The 16,752-nt window shown below is 36.1% G+C and overlaps 4 protein-coding genes across 8 annotated transcripts; 3 read left to right on the plus strand and 1 right to left on the minus strand.

The window, feature by feature from the left end:
* The first annotated feature begins 626 nt into the window (after positions 1 to 626).
* GAPcenA (GTPase activating protein and centrosome-associated) lies at positions 627 to 7,782 on the plus strand. Of its 3 annotated transcripts, none has more exons than XM_011306311.1 (9): positions 627 to 834; positions 1,019 to 1,228; positions 1,456 to 3,740; positions 3,819 to 3,993; positions 5,631 to 5,821; positions 5,896 to 5,955; positions 6,049 to 6,240; positions 6,316 to 6,535; positions 6,717 to 7,782. In XM_011306311.1, the coding sequence occupies exons 3-8, from the start codon at positions 1,476 to 1,478 to the stop codon at positions 6,529 to 6,531; spliced, it is 3,099 nt and encodes a 1,032-aa protein (XP_011304613.1). In that variant the 5' UTR covers positions 627 to 834; positions 1,019 to 1,228; positions 1,456 to 1,475; the 3' UTR covers positions 6,532 to 6,535; positions 6,717 to 7,782. The 3 variants fall into 3 exon arrangements, with proteins under 3 accessions (XP_011304613.1, XP_011304611.1, XP_011304612.1); XM_011306309.1 differs by having other exon boundaries at positions 1,464 to 3,740; XM_011306310.1 differs by having other exon boundaries at positions 1,467 to 3,740.
* A 205-nt stretch (positions 7,783 to 7,987) lies between these two features.
* LOC105267451 (uncharacterized) lies at positions 7,988 to 9,742 on the plus strand. Its single transcript, XM_011306315.1, has 2 exons — positions 7,988 to 8,421; positions 8,498 to 9,742. Exons 1-2 carry the CDS (start codon positions 8,290 to 8,292, stop codon positions 9,671 to 9,673), a joined length of 1,308 nt encoding a protein of 435 aa, XP_011304617.1. The 5' UTR covers positions 7,988 to 8,289; the 3' UTR covers positions 9,674 to 9,742.
* On the minus strand, positions 9,734 to 10,792 carry LOC105267449 (glutathione S-transferase 1). 3 transcript variants are annotated; one of them, XM_011306312.1, is made up of 5 exons: positions 10,541 to 10,783; positions 10,419 to 10,477; positions 10,211 to 10,352; positions 9,987 to 10,154; positions 9,734 to 9,925 (listed from the first exon to the last, which is right to left on the minus strand). In XM_011306312.1, exons 1-5 carry the CDS (start codon positions 10,763 to 10,765, stop codon positions 9,785 to 9,787), a joined length of 735 nt encoding a protein of 244 aa, XP_011304614.1. In that variant the 5' UTR covers positions 10,766 to 10,783; the 3' UTR covers positions 9,734 to 9,784. The 3 variants fall into 3 exon arrangements, with proteins under 3 accessions (XP_011304614.1, XP_011304615.1, XP_011304616.1); XM_011306314.1 differs by having other exon boundaries at positions 9,802 to 9,925; positions 10,091 to 10,154; positions 10,541 to 10,787; XM_011306313.1 differs by lacking the exon at positions 9,987 to 10,154 and having other exon boundaries at positions 10,541 to 10,792.
* Positions 10,793 to 11,068: 276 nt separating this feature from the next.
* Positions 11,069 to 16,646, plus strand: LOC105267452 (nucleic-acid-binding protein from mobile element jockey-like). Its single transcript, XM_011306316.1, has 2 exons — positions 11,069 to 15,334; positions 15,729 to 16,646. The coding sequence occupies exon 1, from the start codon at positions 11,337 to 11,339 to the stop codon at positions 12,972 to 12,974; it is 1,638 nt and encodes a 545-aa protein (XP_011304618.1). The 5' UTR covers positions 11,069 to 11,336; the 3' UTR covers positions 12,975 to 15,334; positions 15,729 to 16,646.
* Positions 16,647 to 16,752: the final 106 nt, after the last annotated feature.

Below are 16,752 nucleotides of genomic sequence, written 5' to 3' on the forward strand. Positions count from 1 at the left end.
TAGTCCGTGGATAATTTACCGACGAGCTGATAATTTTTTAATGATCATTACGTTCATTTGATAAACCGTCAAATCCCCCCTGTCAGGCAATAAAAAATTATTTCCCATTATTTTCATGATTATGCAACAATTGCAGTAATTGGCACTTTAACAGCTCTGGAATTCCAACTTCGCATCAACTCCCGCATTTTTCAACTTCCGGTTGCATGTATTTTTGTGTACAGCAGTGGTGCCCCGGCCGCGGAAACGATCGGGAGTTGATTCTCATTTTTAAATGCATTTACGAATATTTTATGAGAATGATAATTAATCTTTCGATAGTGACTCATTAATCACCTCATATAAATCAGGGAAATTCATTTTTTTCTTGTAAGGCATGCATATTCTCTGGCAGAGTGAATTTGAAAAAGATGGATTGCACTAACTCGTTAGTGAGAGTTAACGAAGAGGAGATATTTCTTCGATGTAATGACGATGTCTGCCAATTCTCTCAAAATCGAATAAAATCGAATAAAATGGAATAAAATCGACTCAAATACGCGTACCCCGCCGTCATGAATGTGCACATGAAAATACATCATTCGGCTCACCACCCATGACACTTTTTACATGCTCTCCGCCATGACACTTTCCAGTCCACGCTTTTTTTAATGAAGGAAAAAAGATCTGGGGTATATATATATATACACATATATGAGGGAATGGCCGACGCCGTCGTTTCATCGCCCCTGTCAAACCCTCTCGGTTCTCTACAACAATTTTTGCCAAAAGGAGTAATAAACAAGCGATTCGATAAGACGAGGAAATAACAACCATCATTATGTGATATTAAATGTAAGATCAATGAATAACTCGGGTTTGAGTATCTTCAGTGGTACAAAATCGGCTGAGCTATTTTTGCACATAATTCATTTTTCTCAACTCATTTTTTTTCCTCAATTCAATCCGCTACTTGCACTATTACGAGGAGAGCTCTTGGATCAGTCGTTGGATTGTGTGTGTCATTGTTTTTTTTCAGTGGGTGAACGGTTTTTTCATCAATCTACGTGGATCTCGATACAACTGTTGAGTAAATACGACGAGGATTGAATCTACTGGGTATTTGCAAGAGAAATTGTACGATTGGGAGTTGCGATGTTGATGATGATGATGATGGTGGCAAGGCGGGGCTGTAATATCATCGAGATGATGTGAAAAAGCCGATGTGACAAGCGTATTTATGTCACTGGTAAGCCTGCTAGATGTTACTAATTATTTCTGCCAAGAATCGATTTGGTCGATTATATACAGTGATAAAAAATAATAATTCTTCCAAATGAATTGGCTAAGTAGAAAATACTCATGCATTGTCAATGCAAATATTGGCAGTTGCATGGCAACAACAATTATTTTTCTCATTGGGAAGTTGATTTAATCTTGTTATGAATTAATGTCTACAATAAAATAAATAAACAGATTGTTAGCAGGGTCAAGTTATGGAGGATAGTGTGAGCGTCAAGTCGATGGAATCAGTGGCGACAAGTGACGAGTATGAATTTGTGAATGACAAAGGAACGAGCAAAAATCCGCAGGGCCTCCTGGAACAGCCTATGCTCAACATCGCCAACAACGGTAATTTGGAAGATCTCCAGAATAATTTGAGAGAGGTATTAACTGAGGAGACAGCAAAAATGGAGAGTGTAGGAGACGTCAAGATTATTGGCACCAGTCAAAAGACAAAAGAGGTTGGGCAGAGTAAATTTTACGATGTACTTGCTACTCAGGAGAAACAGGATGAAATGAAGCCAGATGATTACGAGGACTACGAGATGAACGCTATGACTGACTTTCACCAGGAATGCACGATATTCAATGGAGTGACTTATCTCGGTGCTGCTGCCATAAATGCCCCTAAATCCGAGGCTGAGATCCAGCGAAATATGGCGATTCTGTCCGCTGAGCAGACGGTTAATTTAGAAATAAAAGTTTCAGTCTCAGTGCCCAGCAGTTCTCAGGGGTCAGTTGTCTTGTACGATGCAGGAACACAACAGCCAATGGCCTATTATGAGGTGCAGAGAATTTTATTTTATGTACGTGGTGATATAACTGGCAGTTGTGCTGCTTGTTTTGCTTTCACGTGGTCCCACGGTGATACACAAGAGTCTGCGGTATTTCAGTGTCACGTTTTTCGTTGTGACATACCAGAAGCTGTTGGACAGGTGTCCGCTTGTTTTGCTAAAGCCTTTCAACGCATTCCCCGATCAATGACAAGTTCTGTTACGAGTACAGAGTTGAACAATAGCTTCAATCAAGCTGAGAGAATTAATTCTCGTGTATTTATCTTCGAGGTAACACTGGAGGTTAAAGAAGAGGATGGCAGGGGATGCTACAGTACTGTACCAAAGGACAGAAATTGTTTTAAACTTCGTAGCAACGTTGCCAAACAAGTTTGTCTGAGTATTCAACAAGTATCCAGCAAAGAGGGAGGAATAACTCTCGAGGTTGAACGATGCTTTGGGGTATTGGTCAGTCCAGGTCGAAATGTCAAGCATTCAGACATGCGTTTACTCGAGATGCAGTCGAGTATAGCCCCTCTGGGGCAGGATAAGCAGTGCTATAATATATCTGGCAGTTGGGATCCAGCAGATCCAGCTCTGGAGACTCTCAATAATGAAACGAAAGAGGGAAAAATCTATATGACTGTTGCTGTTGATCTTGTTATCAGGGGAATCAGAGAACCAGTTAGATTTGTCATTGAAACAGCTGTCAAAGTTTATCCTCAGAATGAAAGGTTTTGGTACTTGGTAAAGAAAAATCTCATTCAGCAATTTCAATTGAATTCTAAGGAAATAATTTCGGCTGATGGCAAAGAAATTCACTACGAGGTGCAAAGCATTGAGACGTCTGGAGAGTTGGATAGAAATCGATTGAATCTTGCTCTCAATTTGGCTTCATTAATTAGATCCCCTTCATTAACGAGTATTGATACTTTGACACCGAAAGAAGAAGCGGATTCTGATGGAGATGAGCCCATGCTCAGTGGCACTGGTGAGGTCTCCAAGTACTGCTCAGTCGATGAGCTGGCGAGCTGGAAGGAAGTCCTAGACAGCTGGCAGATTAATCAACACCGTCCAAAGTTACTCATTAAATTGACACGTCAGGGAATACCTGAGGCTCTGAGGGGAGAGGTCTGGCAGAGGCTGAGCAATTGTGATAATTCTCTGGATATGATGGATAAATATAGAATTCTCATCACCAAGGAGAGCAGTTGTGAGAGTGTAATATTGAGAGACATCAATCGAACTTTTCCCGCCCATGATTTTTTCAAAGAAACTGGCGGTTTGGGACAGGATTCCCTGTATAGAATCAGCAAGGCTTATGCTGCATATGACGAGGAAGTGGGATATTGTCAGGGATTGAGTTTTCTCGTTGCCAGTCTTCTTCTACATATGCCGGAGGAGCAAGCGTTTTGCGTTCTTGTTAAATTGATGTACAATTATGGATTGAGAGATTTGTACAAAGACAGATTTGACAATCTTCATATGCGATTTTATCAGCTCAACCGTTTAATTGAGGATCAATTACCAGAGCTCTACAAACACTTCTTCGATCTCGGAGTTGAAACTCACATGTTCGCAGCCCAATGGTTCCTCACCCTGTTCACAGCACGATTTCCTCTCTATCTAGTGTTTCACATTCTTGATGTCTTTTTGCTGCAAGGGCTGGATACCATCTTCCAAGTGGCTCTGGCTTTACTCACGGTAAACATTATTCACAATTATCAGAAACAGAACAATAGAACAGGATAACAGAAATTTAGAGGATTCATGTAATTTCAGCTGTGCAAGAAGGAACTACTTCAACAGGACTTTGAATCGATATTGAAATATTTCCGTGTTCATCTTCCGAAACGTTGTCGTAATGAGGATGTATCACGTCACGTCATGAAACTCGCGTGCTCAATAACATTGAAGAAACTTAAAAAATATGAGGCAGAGTTCACGACACTCAAAGGTAATTTCATCTTCTACGTATAAGAAAACAGAATATTATTCTTGGGATAATTGATACATGCGTTAAGAAATTATTCGAGTGGTCCACCTGCTTAATGTTGTCTAAAGTATGAGAATTTGTTTTTTCGTCACATGTTGCACGATTTTCGTTTGGTGGTTTCGTGTAGATCTTTTTGCAAATTTCAATGTTCAGGCACTTCGAGTTTCACCTTCCGGTATCAGATCTAAATAGCACAAGTCATGTCAATAATATAAAACTCAATTCAAAATAGATTTGGTATTCAGTTTTATCAATGGTGAATTTTATCGTGCTATTTAGATATGCCATTCATATTTTCACAACAATTATTGTGTTGTTTTTTCCACAATGCCAAAAAAATCTATTGATATTATCTCTTCGTACTTAGATTAGATACTATAATATCTATCAATATCTCTACGAGATCACTTGATAGTAATACCACTTGCGTACCGATTTGTCATAATAACTGAACAATCTAGTCTTCAACATATATTTTCTATTTGAAAAAAAAATTGTAATGTGTATCATATGTTTGGAGTTTGTTGTCATTATTGTTTAGCAACGCGATGAATTAATTTGACACGAAAAATCTACAGGATCAGCGGAAATTCTTCAAAAAAAAAAATGCACCTGCAGTATTGTATTTCTCGCACATTCAATCAAAATACAAAATTTCTCACGAATCACAAAAACACTATGAAATACTTATCAACCAACTGTCTGAACCTGAAACTGAATAATTATGAGGAGAGAAGCAATTAATAAAGTAGAATTATCAAAGAAGCAAATGAAACAATTTCACAATTTTTATTCACTTTTATTCTGTACCCACTTCAGTCCTGCTTTCATCTAATTAATCATTAATATTAACAAAGCTTTCTTATTGAGGATAATTGGGAAGTGTCTGGGTCGTAATCAATGAATATCTGCTGAGACTGTAGAAATTATATGTATGGGATAATTTTACTGGTAATGAATAATAATTTGTTATGAATTTTTAGATATTCTTCGTGGAATTCGTTTACTATCATATCGCACTGAAAAAAATAATACTCCCATAGTGATTATTAACGCCACGTGCTATCAATTTAACAGCTGCTTTCTGTTTCCACTGTCTCACATCTCACTCTTACATATTACATATATTTCACTTATTCCAATGTCCACAAAGCTACACATATACATGCATATATGTGTAGCACAACTGATCGTACGGCCTCGCGGTAGCTAGCAAGTTTAAAATATGTCAGAGTCAAACTCGCTCTTGTATCTGTCGTAAGCGAAAAAATAAACATCGATTAATAATAGAATTTCATTCCTCGATTTTTCAAAAATTATCAAATAACAAACAAATTTCAACGATGGATTTATCTCTTGATTACATAGAATAAACTGATAAGAACGCGACGTTTGTAAATACTGAAAGGATAATTATTGGGAATTCAATTGCAGTGAGGCAATGAGTCACGCAGCGAGAGTTGAATTACAAAGTAAAAAAAAAAAAAATGATTGCTTTAATGAATTTATTCGTTGATTGAGTCGATGGAGATTGAGGTGAATTTGGGGAGTGATTTCGAGACACTTTCTTTACATTTGTAGTTTTCTGGATTTTGTAGAAGCACAGGAGAATGCAGACGAGTACAGTAATGAATTGGAACAATTACGAACTGTCGTTGGGAGAAATGAGGAGGAGAAACAAAGACTTGAGGCTGAGCTCGTTCAAGTTAAAGAGATGTTACAGAGAGAAGTTGCGAGAGCTGATGCAGAAAGTCGAAGAAGTGTTGTCATTATCAATGAGTATAAACAGGTTGGTAAATAAATAATAAAATAATAAACAAAAAAGGAAATATCTATTGATAAATTTCACTTCTTTCTTGTTAGATTTGCCAACGTCTGGAGGACGATTACAATTCAGCGAAAACTGCTCTGAGTGACTTAAGGGTGAGAGATTTACTATTTTGTTAAAATTTATCATTTTTTTTCTGTAATTTAATTCATGTGTAAATGGATAATAAATTTTTTCCCTCATTGCAGGTGAAAATTTCAAAATGTGAAAAATGCAGAGGCTGTGTTGCTGACGCTTCAACAGTTTACGCTGATATTTCTCATCCCCTTGAGAGTCGTGTCGATCCAATGCTGCATCGCACACAGGAACGCGTCCGTGAACTAGAGCTTGAATTAGCCCAGACTAAATTGGCACATGTCGAAGCTGAATGTCGAAACCAGGTGAATATTTAATCAATAATGAAGTGGGAGAATAATAATGATAAAATTATTATAAAATTATGAAATTTCCCATAGGATTTAACCCATCAACTCCATGCAACAGCCTCAGAGCTCCAGACAGCTCGGAATACATGGCCCTGGCTTAGCAAAACCCTATCAAGTATCAAAGAAGCTGCTAACAAACGCGATGTCATTAGTCCAGGTGTTATAAGACGTGAAAGTGCACCAGGCGGTGAAATGAGACACGCGATACATTCGCAGAGTCGTGATAGCATTAAAGAGGCTGTTTGACTGAGTAAGTAATCCCTATAAACATTCAAATAAATAATTCTCCAGTGAAATGACAAATTTTTAAATTATCGAGGAATGTCTTAAACCTGGAGTCACCTGTGCGCCACTTCACTGCTGAATTAAACATTTGATAAAATTAAATTGAAATTGTAAGATTTTCTGTCATTCGTACTATTATCACTCAGGAATAGATAATGGGTAATCTGAGTTTCGACTTACTCCTGGTAGAAGAGATCGCACCAAAATTATTTTACGCATTCCATCAAGTTTATTTCCAGTTGTCTAAGGAATATGGAAAAAACAATTGGACTACGAGTTTCGATGAGTTCACAAACTTCATATTGCTTCCGAGATTAACAAATTCTTTACTTTTTATCGTTGGAAGCAATAAAATCCGAAGATTTTGTAACATTTTGTTTAATATTTTTCATTGATATTAAAAAACATATGAGAATAAGGTAATCTCATTAATTGTCTCTTTTATTGAAGTTATGCCTCCATTGAGTATAATTCAGTGGTGTGAAGGGAAAATGGGAGTCGATTCAACAAGTGAATCATTTTTTTATCATTTATCTACTGAATTACGTGTTAGTGAATATAAAAAGGAATAGACAGTGCAGAAATGGAGTTGGTCGGTCAAATTTCGTCCTATCATGATTTTCATGATTCCAAGATTTTTGGAGAATGTAACACACGATTTTCGTTGACGAAAAAATTACATAATTACATTATTCGTGACCAAAAAAAAAAACAATTAACAACACAAAACAGAGGATTTCGAATAGCAGATAGTATTATTAAGTAGAAAGCTGTGTTAATACGAAAGATTGTAACATTCAAGACACTAGGTGCCATGACGACGTTTAAGAGTTTTTTTTTTGTTCCTCCATTCGCGTTATGATAAAGCTCTTAATACTGATTTAATCATAATTTGCATTACATTGAAAAATAAATGGGTAAACCTAGAAATTTTCAATCCTTCGCAATCTCATGAATGAATAAATAATTTAAAAGAATCTTCAGGGAAGAAAAATCACTGAAGTTCCTTCTGTCCATTTCACCCTATCTTCCTCACTTACATTCGCCAGAATCGTAATATTTTTATACTGTTCAGCTTATTATTAAACAATTATATGAAAAAAAATTAATTGGTATTATTCCATTATGTTGTATTCATCAGTCCCGCACAACCAGAATATGTAATGTGAAGAGATGAAATGTGTCTCGCACGAAATAATACCGAATGACAAATAAAAATAGAAGTTAACGGAAAAATTAATAACTCAATTAACACTATCTGGTATTTACAGATAATCTACCCAAGAAGATATTAAATAGTTATCAATATCAATAAGAATCAGTCAAGTAGAGGATGTATATGTAAATAAATAATAATAAAAATTACATTGAAAAATGTTATTATTTACCCGATAGTTGAAATTCATTTATTCATCAATTTTTTTTCTCGATTTTTCCTTTATCCTTGATTACCTCGGATGCAGGAATATTTCCACCAATTATCGAGATACGTATCGAATATGTATCACTCACCAAGATCTATTTACTGGAATGTTTTATTTCCGCAATGCGCAAACGCGAGATCATACTCTATCCTTGATCGAAACCTAGATCATTTATCATTGTGTAAGGAGTGAGGAAAGAGAATTGGTCTCTGCAAAAAAAATCCTGCGTAATAAAATAGTATAAGAAAATATCACAATTATTTAATTAATAATTTTCAAAAATCGCGTCTACAAAATGAGGAGAACCGATCAATTTTTTTTGCTGTTCCTTTTCACCTGCAGTTTAAATTTCTTTCAATTGTGTAATTGCAGCAGTCATATCCCATGTGTAAAAAATTCTAGTGGCGGAAAAAATAAAGTCAAAAGGGTAATTTTCAAAGATGACATTGATATAATTGAGACCTGAGAATAAATAATTGAGAATTTTTTTGAAAATTTGATAGAACCCCCACGGCGGTAGCTACACAATGTCATGTTCGAGTTTCACGACGACTTACGAGTCATTTCTACCGCTGGTGGATCGCGCCTACTGGATAAAAGCCAGCAAAGACGAGGGCTTCCAGGATCGAATATCGGTCTCGATGTACCGTTACTACATGGTGCAGCACTTGTACGCGAGACTTGCGCAAATTCGAGTTGCAAAGGGGCTGGGGGACGATGAGGACCAGAAATTCGCGAAGCACGTCTACGGAGTGGCGTCCTGCGTCCCCTACAGCATCTTCGTGTACCTGTACAACCTCGGGGACCTGCAGATAGCCCCGAGCTCAGGAAAAGACCTTGAGGATTCCAAGTACTTCGAGTACTCAGTGCTGATGTGGCCGAATAGAGAGGGTCACTTCGGTCGAGTCGACAACACCAACCACTGGAAGTACATGTCGATGCCAGCGCCGATGGTGATGGCTCAGGCCATCCAGGAGGATCTTCTCTTTACTCAGAATTCCTCGGGGAGCCCCTACTGGGACCTCAAGCCAGATATCAGGCCCTTCTCCAATGATTTCCATCCTGGACTGCCAACGGCTAATCTTCTCGGGTGGGCACCTGCCACTCCCTTGACTCATTCTCAACGTCACATTCTTCACGCGTCAGGAATCACTGAGAATAATTTTGATGTCATCTATTCTCGGTACATGTTCAACTCAAAACTCCTGGAGATACTTCACGCGTACTTCAAGGCCTCTCGTCAGATCACCATGAACATCAGGTCCTTCTATGAGGACAAGCTCCAGCACTTCGGGGGAAGAGAGCAACTCGGATGGCTGGAGAGGGATCTCGAGGTCGATGTTCCCTTCAGCCGGTCCATATCCTACGTTGAGAGGAATGTCAGGGGGAAACTACATCCCCTTCAGGCTAAATCTGCGGATAATGTCGAGTTCTCACTGATTCTGGGGCTCAGGGTGAGAAAATACACTGGTCCGGTCAACGATTGGGCTGTCTACGACTGGGAAAATTATCGCAGGGTCCCTGACAGCTGGATCACCACCAGGAACTCTGTGTTTGAATTCGGCGATCTGCAGGGAATCAATGGGACTGACATTTCTGTCTCCCAGGAGAGGGATGGCATCAGGATGAGATTCGTCGATAAAAGCTTTAATCATCTTAATTATCCTGGAGGAGATTAATCAATTTTATTGTTATTTTTATTGTTGTGTAGATCTACCATTTTTTTTACGTGTAAAATATTCAATGAAACAATAACCATTTATTGACAATCAACAAGGGATATTTTTTATTTACGGTTGCAGTTTCGCTCTGAAGTATTCATGAAACATTTTCACCCCTGGACCATTCGCTCTCGCATATCCTGGAAGCTCCTCTTCACAGATTTTCAACCAACGAGCTACATTAGGGTATGGGGCGACCGGTACAAATGCCTGTGGAATTTATTTATATAAAATATAAATTTTTAGGATGATTAATTTGGAAATAATTTACATCCAAACTGCTGATCGATGCGACACAACTGATATCCGCCAAAGTGTACGAATCTCCGGCGAGCCATTTCTTCCCATGCAAAAATTTATTCATAAAGTCATAACCTTCTTTCACAAATTCGATTTTGTCCTCTGGAATTGTTGTTTGATTGTGCACAAATATTGAAAACTAAAGAAAATGCAATTCTTTAATAATGGTGATAATTAATGATTGGAATTACTCACTGCTATTCCCCGGAGAAGAGCAAAAAGTATTCCGCAGTCGAAGTACAACCGCTGATCAATAATTGCTCTTCTCTCCAAATCCTTCGGGTACAGAGAGTCATCCCTCCCGTATTTATCACATAAATAGCAGATGATAGCATGACTGAAATAATAATTCACTCCAGAGAGATTGCCGAAGAATAAAAAAAAAATAAATTACCGCATTTACCTGTCCCAGATGATGTGGCCGTTGTCGTCGAGAGTGGGAATCGTGTGCTGCGGATTAATCTGCCAAAAAATTTAATAATCGATCACATTCATTCACAGGTGGTGTAGAACAGGTGAATTCACCTTTTGAAAGCTCTCCTGCAGCTGATCTCTATTGAATATACTGATTTCTCGTTTTTCCAATTGCACACCGATAGCTTCAGCTGCGAGGAGTACAGCACGACAGGGTGGACTCATCTCCGCGGTGTACAGGATTGGACGTGGCATCCTGACTGATCGATAGAACAATGATCGAGGGATCACTTGAGGAGACAACAACAGGAGATGGATACTTTCATCAACATTCATTATTTATCCCGCAATTTATTCATAACATTGGAAAAAAATTAATGAATCAAATCGGCTGAGTCATAATTTTTTATTCAACAATTTATATACATTATTCCGATAGACGGTCGAATGATTTTAATCGAGTGGGAAAAAATTGAAGAGTTTTTTTTTAACAACTGAATTTAAAACGTAATTGCCTTTTTGTATCAATTTATTCCGCGAGGAAACTCCCAGTTATATATTCGTGTTCAATTCCGAGTCGATAAATTGTTCAAAACATTTTTTTATTGAATGCACACTTTTATGGAATTTATTTAGTATGAACATATACTACTAATGAAAAAAAATTATTATTATGAGCGAGTTGTCCTATCGGTAACGTGCTCGGCGGAGTCTGCTTTGAGCGGTCAGATCGTTCGGACGTGTGCAATTCAAACCGTACACCTTCCGTTTATCTGATTGCTGATTAGCTTTATTCATTTAATTTTGTTACAAAATTTTCTTTTCAAATTGAACAAGTAAATAAAAGAAAGTTTCAATCTGTCTACGACAGTTTAAATTACAAAATTCATGTAAGTCTCAATAAAATATGGCAGATAGCCAAAAAAATCAGAGAACTAACTCCCAGTACTTGAGGGGTGGCAGAGGCAGAGGGAACATAAGACCTAATATATCTTCCCAAAAAAGAAGAGGTGAGCCCATCGATACAAATCGTTCTGGACCAAAATTCTCCAGGGTAAATCCGCCAAACATCACTGCTGATCGTCTGGAGAGAGAAGTTAAAGAGATAAAAGCCCTTTATGGGAAAAAATCATCATCGCAAAACATATCAGATATGGCCGGATCTTCAAACGAGTCACATCCTAACACAGATCCATTTGAAATTGATATTACTGAGGATAATTCCCAGAATAGTGCAAACCTTTCTGGGAATAAAAATTCAAATTCAGAGAAGGATGACGGTTGGATGAAGGTGACAAGAAGCAAACAATCATCCCCTCTCCGAGACTCAAGCAGGCAAACACCCTCGAAGATGACAACAAGGAACAAATTCACTGGACTTCCAATAGACGAGAGCGAGAGAAATGCACAGGTCGATGGCACAGGTGTTCACGTCGATGACAACACCAACAGTCAACAACTGCCGAATACCCGAAGGTCGCCAGGTCAGAGACCCCCACCCATACACTCTTACAACCAGAGTATAAAAGAGTTAGCGAAAAAGATTTTAGATATCTCTAACAATTATAAATCGCGATTTAGACTAAAACAACCCAGAGATTCAAAATGCGTCACAATACACACGTCAGATCTTGAAATGTTTAATATTGTTAAAAAATTACTATCTGATGATAACATAGAATACTATACTTACACTCCTAAAGTTACTAAGCCCAAAACAGTGGTTTTAAAAGACCTTTACGGTGACTTTAATGAAAATGATGTCATGTCTGAATTGAGGAGTTTTAATTTAAAAAATGTTGAATTACTAAAAGTCTCCAAAACCCATTTCAATAAAAACACCAATAATGTAGTATTTCTGATACAAATCTCAAGCCAATCTTCTTTAGCTGAGCTAACGAAGATAAAAATAATACTTTATCAAAAAATACGCTGGGAACCACTGCGCAAAAACACTTTATTTCAATGTAAAAAATGCCAGAGATTCGGACACTCAAGTGGTAACTGCTCTATGTCATTCAGGTGTGTGAAATGCAGTCTAGGTCACGAGCCTGGAAACTGCAGTATCGACAAAAACTCAGATAGAAATACTTTGAAATGCGCAAACTGCGATTCAACAGGGCATCCTGCTAATTACAAAGGTTGCCCCTTCTATAAATATTCCCTCCAAATCGTCAAGAACGACTTGCATATAAATAACCAGATTAGAGAAGATAGGATAGATAGACTCTCAAAAAAAGTTACTCATGAAACTTCATATGCCAATGTCGTTAAAAACAAAAATCAAAATCATTTGTACTCGCAAACAGAATCTCAACCAAAATCCATTCGTCAAAGCCAATCTCAAGGTTGTCCAAACACCCATATTAATCAATCAATTGCTGGTCCTGTCCGCCTCGAAACACCCCCTCCATGGGTGGAAATCATGAAAGAGGGGATAGTATCGGCAATCATGAAGAACCTAAATAACATTACTGAGAAAGTAAATAATAATACTAAAAATATTGCTAAAATATTAGAGCATCTAAATCTTAAAGATGACTAATTCTATAACATACAACTTCCAAAAGGATAATAATAGAGATAATAATCAATTTACTTTTCAAGAACTAAAAATAGCTTACATTAATGTGAACTCCATTGTTAGACAGCAAAGGAGATATTCCCTTGAAAAATTCATAGAGAATAACAACTTAGATATTACATTTGTAGGAGAAACAAAATTAAATAAAAATCATAAAATAAACTTTAACAATTTCAACTTCATTCGAAATGATCGAAAAAACTCTCAATTCTCAGGTGGAACGGGAATTATCATCCGAAAAGATATGGAATATAAAGTAATTAATTACCCTAATTCTTTAAATAATCTGGTTTTGGAATATTCCATTATTATGGTCCCTACAGTGAACAATAAATCCATCTTCTTCATTAGTTCATATGCCACAAATGCCGTTCAACAAAAACAAATATTTCTGGACGAATTGAACTTTTTATTCAGGGAATTAAAATTAGATAAAAACAATAATTTCTATGTCCTCATGGGTGACTTTAATGCTAGACACCAAGCCTATGGTGACTATAACATTAATGAGAGAGGTAGACACCTTAGAGACTGGGAATTAGCTAACGATCAAAGGTATAAATTAAATCTCATCCCCCCAATTGATTTCACATACATCGAATCACAATCAGTCCTGGACTTGGCCCTGATTGATTCGAGACTGAACATTAATAATTTAATAAACGAGAAAATTCAAACAAAAATTTACGACAGCGACCACAAAGCGCTGTTTATTTCGTTAGATCTTACGGATGATCTTCTTATTGATCACCCCGAATTTCAGGATAAATTCTACTTTAATTACAAAAACACTAATTGGGAAGCTTTTTCTGAATACCTCGAGAATAATTATCAACTCGCAATCCCAAATGATAGAAACTTGACAAACGATGAAATTGATGAAAATATAAAAGGCCTCACCAAATTTTTAGTCAACTCAATCGAATCCCAAGTTCCAAGAGGCAATCTATCAGGAAATATTACCAAATACTCAAACAAAAAAATCAAAAAATTAAGTAAAATAAAATCACGTCTCCTGACGTTATACCATAGGTATCTCAAAAAAGACCCAAAAAAACGTGATCCTATAACACGACGCCTCAAATCAACAATTGTAAAATGTAAAAATAAAATCAACGATGAATTTAAACTAGCAATCGAAACATACTGGCAAAAAATATATAAAAGAATCAATTACCAAGATACGGAAAAATTCATGCCGACGATAAATAACATTTTTCGTCCTAAAAAAAAACAAACAATCAAAGAACTAAAAATAAACTTAAATGATGACTCTTTGCTCAATGAGGCCAACTGTGATTTGGCTAAAATTCCAATAAATAATAATAAATTCATTATAAACGACGATTCAGATATTTTGAATGTGATTGGAGCGCATTATCAACGAATTAATTCCCCGAGATACTTAAATGAAAACACTAGACTAAAAGAATTAGTTGATTTGAAAATAGAAAATTTCAGAACCGACATGATCTCTGACATTTTAAATTCTAAAACAGTCACAACATTTAATCGTAACAATTTATCAACGAACGCTGCTTCTATCAATAACTTTGAAAATTATTTCACTTCCCCAACAACAATAAAATTAATTCTCAAATATCTTCCAAACAAAATCTCAAGTGGTGTTGATAGAATTCCCCCAATTATTATTAAACATCTCCCAAAAAATATAATTATTGACCTTACCATTATAATGAACAATGCATTGAATAATTGTTATTTCCCTGAGATTTGGAAAACAGCTATAGTCATTCCAATTCATAAAAATGGAAAAAGCATAGATGAACCAGTCAGTTACCGTCCAATCAGCATGACGCCAGCATTGAGCAAAGTTTTTGAAGCAACAATTAATAACTCTATCTTATCTTTTGAAAGAAAAAAAAAAATAATCCCAGACAACCAATATGGTTTTCGGTTCCAACATTCTACTCTGCACGCTGTCAATAAACTGTTATCAGACGTAAATGAACAACTTTACAATTATAAGATGGTAGGCGCTGTGTTATTAGACCTTGAGAAGGCCTTTGACTCCGTCTGGTTGAACGGCCTTACCTATATTCTCATTAAATATGAATTTCCAATACATTTAATTAGAACTATTTGGAACATGACGCATGATAAAAAATTTAGAGTGATCAATCACAACAATGCCTTGAGTTCGACTTTTGTTATAAAAGAAGGCCTACAACAAGGCACAATTAATTCCCCGTGTTTATTCTCGATATTCACATCGCATATGATTAACGCATTTGAATTAAACAATAATAACAACACACACTCCATCGCATACGCCGATGATAGGATCATTTATATCTCTGGTAAGGATGGAGAAGCAATTAGTGAAAAATTAAATCCCTTAATCGATAAAGTAATATCGATGTATTCGGCCTGGAATCTCAGGGTTAACCCGGACAAAAGTGAATCAATTCTATTCAGAAATCCCTTTGGAAACATGTCTGCACGGAAAAAAAACACTGTAAAAAATTTCGAAATTAAAATAACAAATAATGAAAATAATAGTAAAATAATTATTCCACACAAAAAAATAGTGAAATATCTCGGAATAAACATAGACGAATTAACCAGATGCTCTGACCATATAGACATTCAGATTGAAAAAGCTAGGAAGAGATACAAATCATTGGGTTTTCTCTTCCACAATAAATTTATAAATACAAGAGCGAGAGTAATCTGTTATCTATTATTAATTAGACCACTCTTAACTTATGGAGCCGAAATACTATGGAATCTAGGCGCACATCAAGCTGAAGTCCTGAGAGTCTTTGAGAGGAAATGTCTCAGAACATCACTATTTTTATATCGTTCTGAACATTCAAATTATCAACGGCAAGTTAACAACATAACTTTATACAATCGAGCTAAAATTCCCAGGATCGATAATTTCATTTTAAAACTAGCTAGAAATTACTATCAAAAATTAAAATCCATAAAAAACGAAACTATTAATGCTTTCACAAACATAGACAAAGAAGAAGCTACTAATAGAGCAGCATATGGTTATATCAAACCTCAATATTTCACGTGGTATGATAAAATCGGTCTATTCCAAGATGAAATTAATAGACCAATTTTATATCACATCCCAAGGCACAAAAAAAATAATAAAATTTTAATTCATAATCTCAAAAATGAAAGGTTCAAGTACTCCAGAGATATTCCGGAAGTCGACATGATCGACTTCTATAGAATAAATAAAAATTTCTGGTGGATACACGAAGAAGATGAATTTATATCCAAACTTGAAAACAGAAAAATTCTTTTCAAAGAGACAAATAGGCCTCAAAACAGAGCCCAAAATAGATTCATGAGGAATAATTACCGTCCACCATAATAATAATAATAATAAAAACTAAGATAAAGTTTCCTAATGGAATCAAAATTAATAACCAATATAAAGAGATTTATCAACTGAGATAAATCTATTAATGATAATATCAAAAACACTTAATCTTAAGTTAACATTTAAAGGAAAAAAAAAAAAATATACATAATATTGTTAGGACAGAATGCGTCAATTATTTATTAATTGATGCATTCTGTCCAAGTTCTATTCCTGTAATTACTAAAGCGCCTTTTTTTTGGACAATAAATACGAAATTATCTCCTTTCTTTTTTTTTGGGCGCACTCATCAATATAAATAATTTAAATACTCCGAAGCTGGAGCAATTACCCGAAACAGGGAACTAAATCAGTGGAAACACATTAACTAAAAAA

This window comes from Fopius arisanus, unplaced genomic scaffold (assembly GCF_000806365.1).
Source record: "Fopius arisanus strain USDA-PBARC FA_bdor unplaced genomic scaffold, ASM80636v1 scaffold00046, whole genome shotgun sequence".
Lineage (NCBI taxonomy): Eukaryota > Metazoa > Arthropoda > Insecta > Hymenoptera > Braconidae > Fopius > Fopius arisanus.

Excerpts from the sequence above, each read along its gene's own strand:
- GAPcenA (XM_011306309.1), top strand. Across the intron at positions 3,741-3,818 it reads TGGCTCTGGCTTTACTCACG|CTGTGCAAGAAGGAACTACT; the intron begins GTAAACATTATT and ends ATGTAATTTCAG. Across the intron at positions 3,994-5,630 it reads AGAGTTCACGACACTCAAAG|AAGCACAGGAGAATGCAGAC; the intron begins GTAATTTCATCT and ends TGGATTTTGTAG.
- LOC105267451 (XM_011306315.1), top strand. The coding sequence starts at position 8,290 with ATGAGGAGAACCGATCAATTTTTTTTGCTGTTCCTTTTCACCTGCAGT. Across the intron at positions 8,422-8,497 it reads GAAAAAATAAAGTCAAAAGG|AACCCCCACGGCGGTAGCTA; the intron begins GTAATTTTCAAA and ends AAAATTTGATAG.
- LOC105267449 (XM_011306312.1), bottom strand. The coding sequence starts at position 10,765 with ATGAATGTTGATGAAAGTATCCATCTCCTGTTGTTGTCTCCTCAAGTG. Across the intron at positions 10,478-10,540 it reads TGCAGGAGAGCTTTCAAAAG|ATTAATCCGCAGCACACGAT; the intron begins GTGAATTCACCT and ends ATTTTTTGGCAG. Across the intron at positions 10,353-10,418 it reads GGCCACATCATCTGGGACAG|TCATGCTATCATCTGCTATT; the intron begins GTAAATGCGGTA and ends TTATTATTTCAG.
- LOC105267452 (XM_011306316.1), top strand. The coding sequence starts at position 11,337 with ATGGCAGATAGCCAAAAAAATCAGAGAACTAACTCCCAGTACTTGAGG.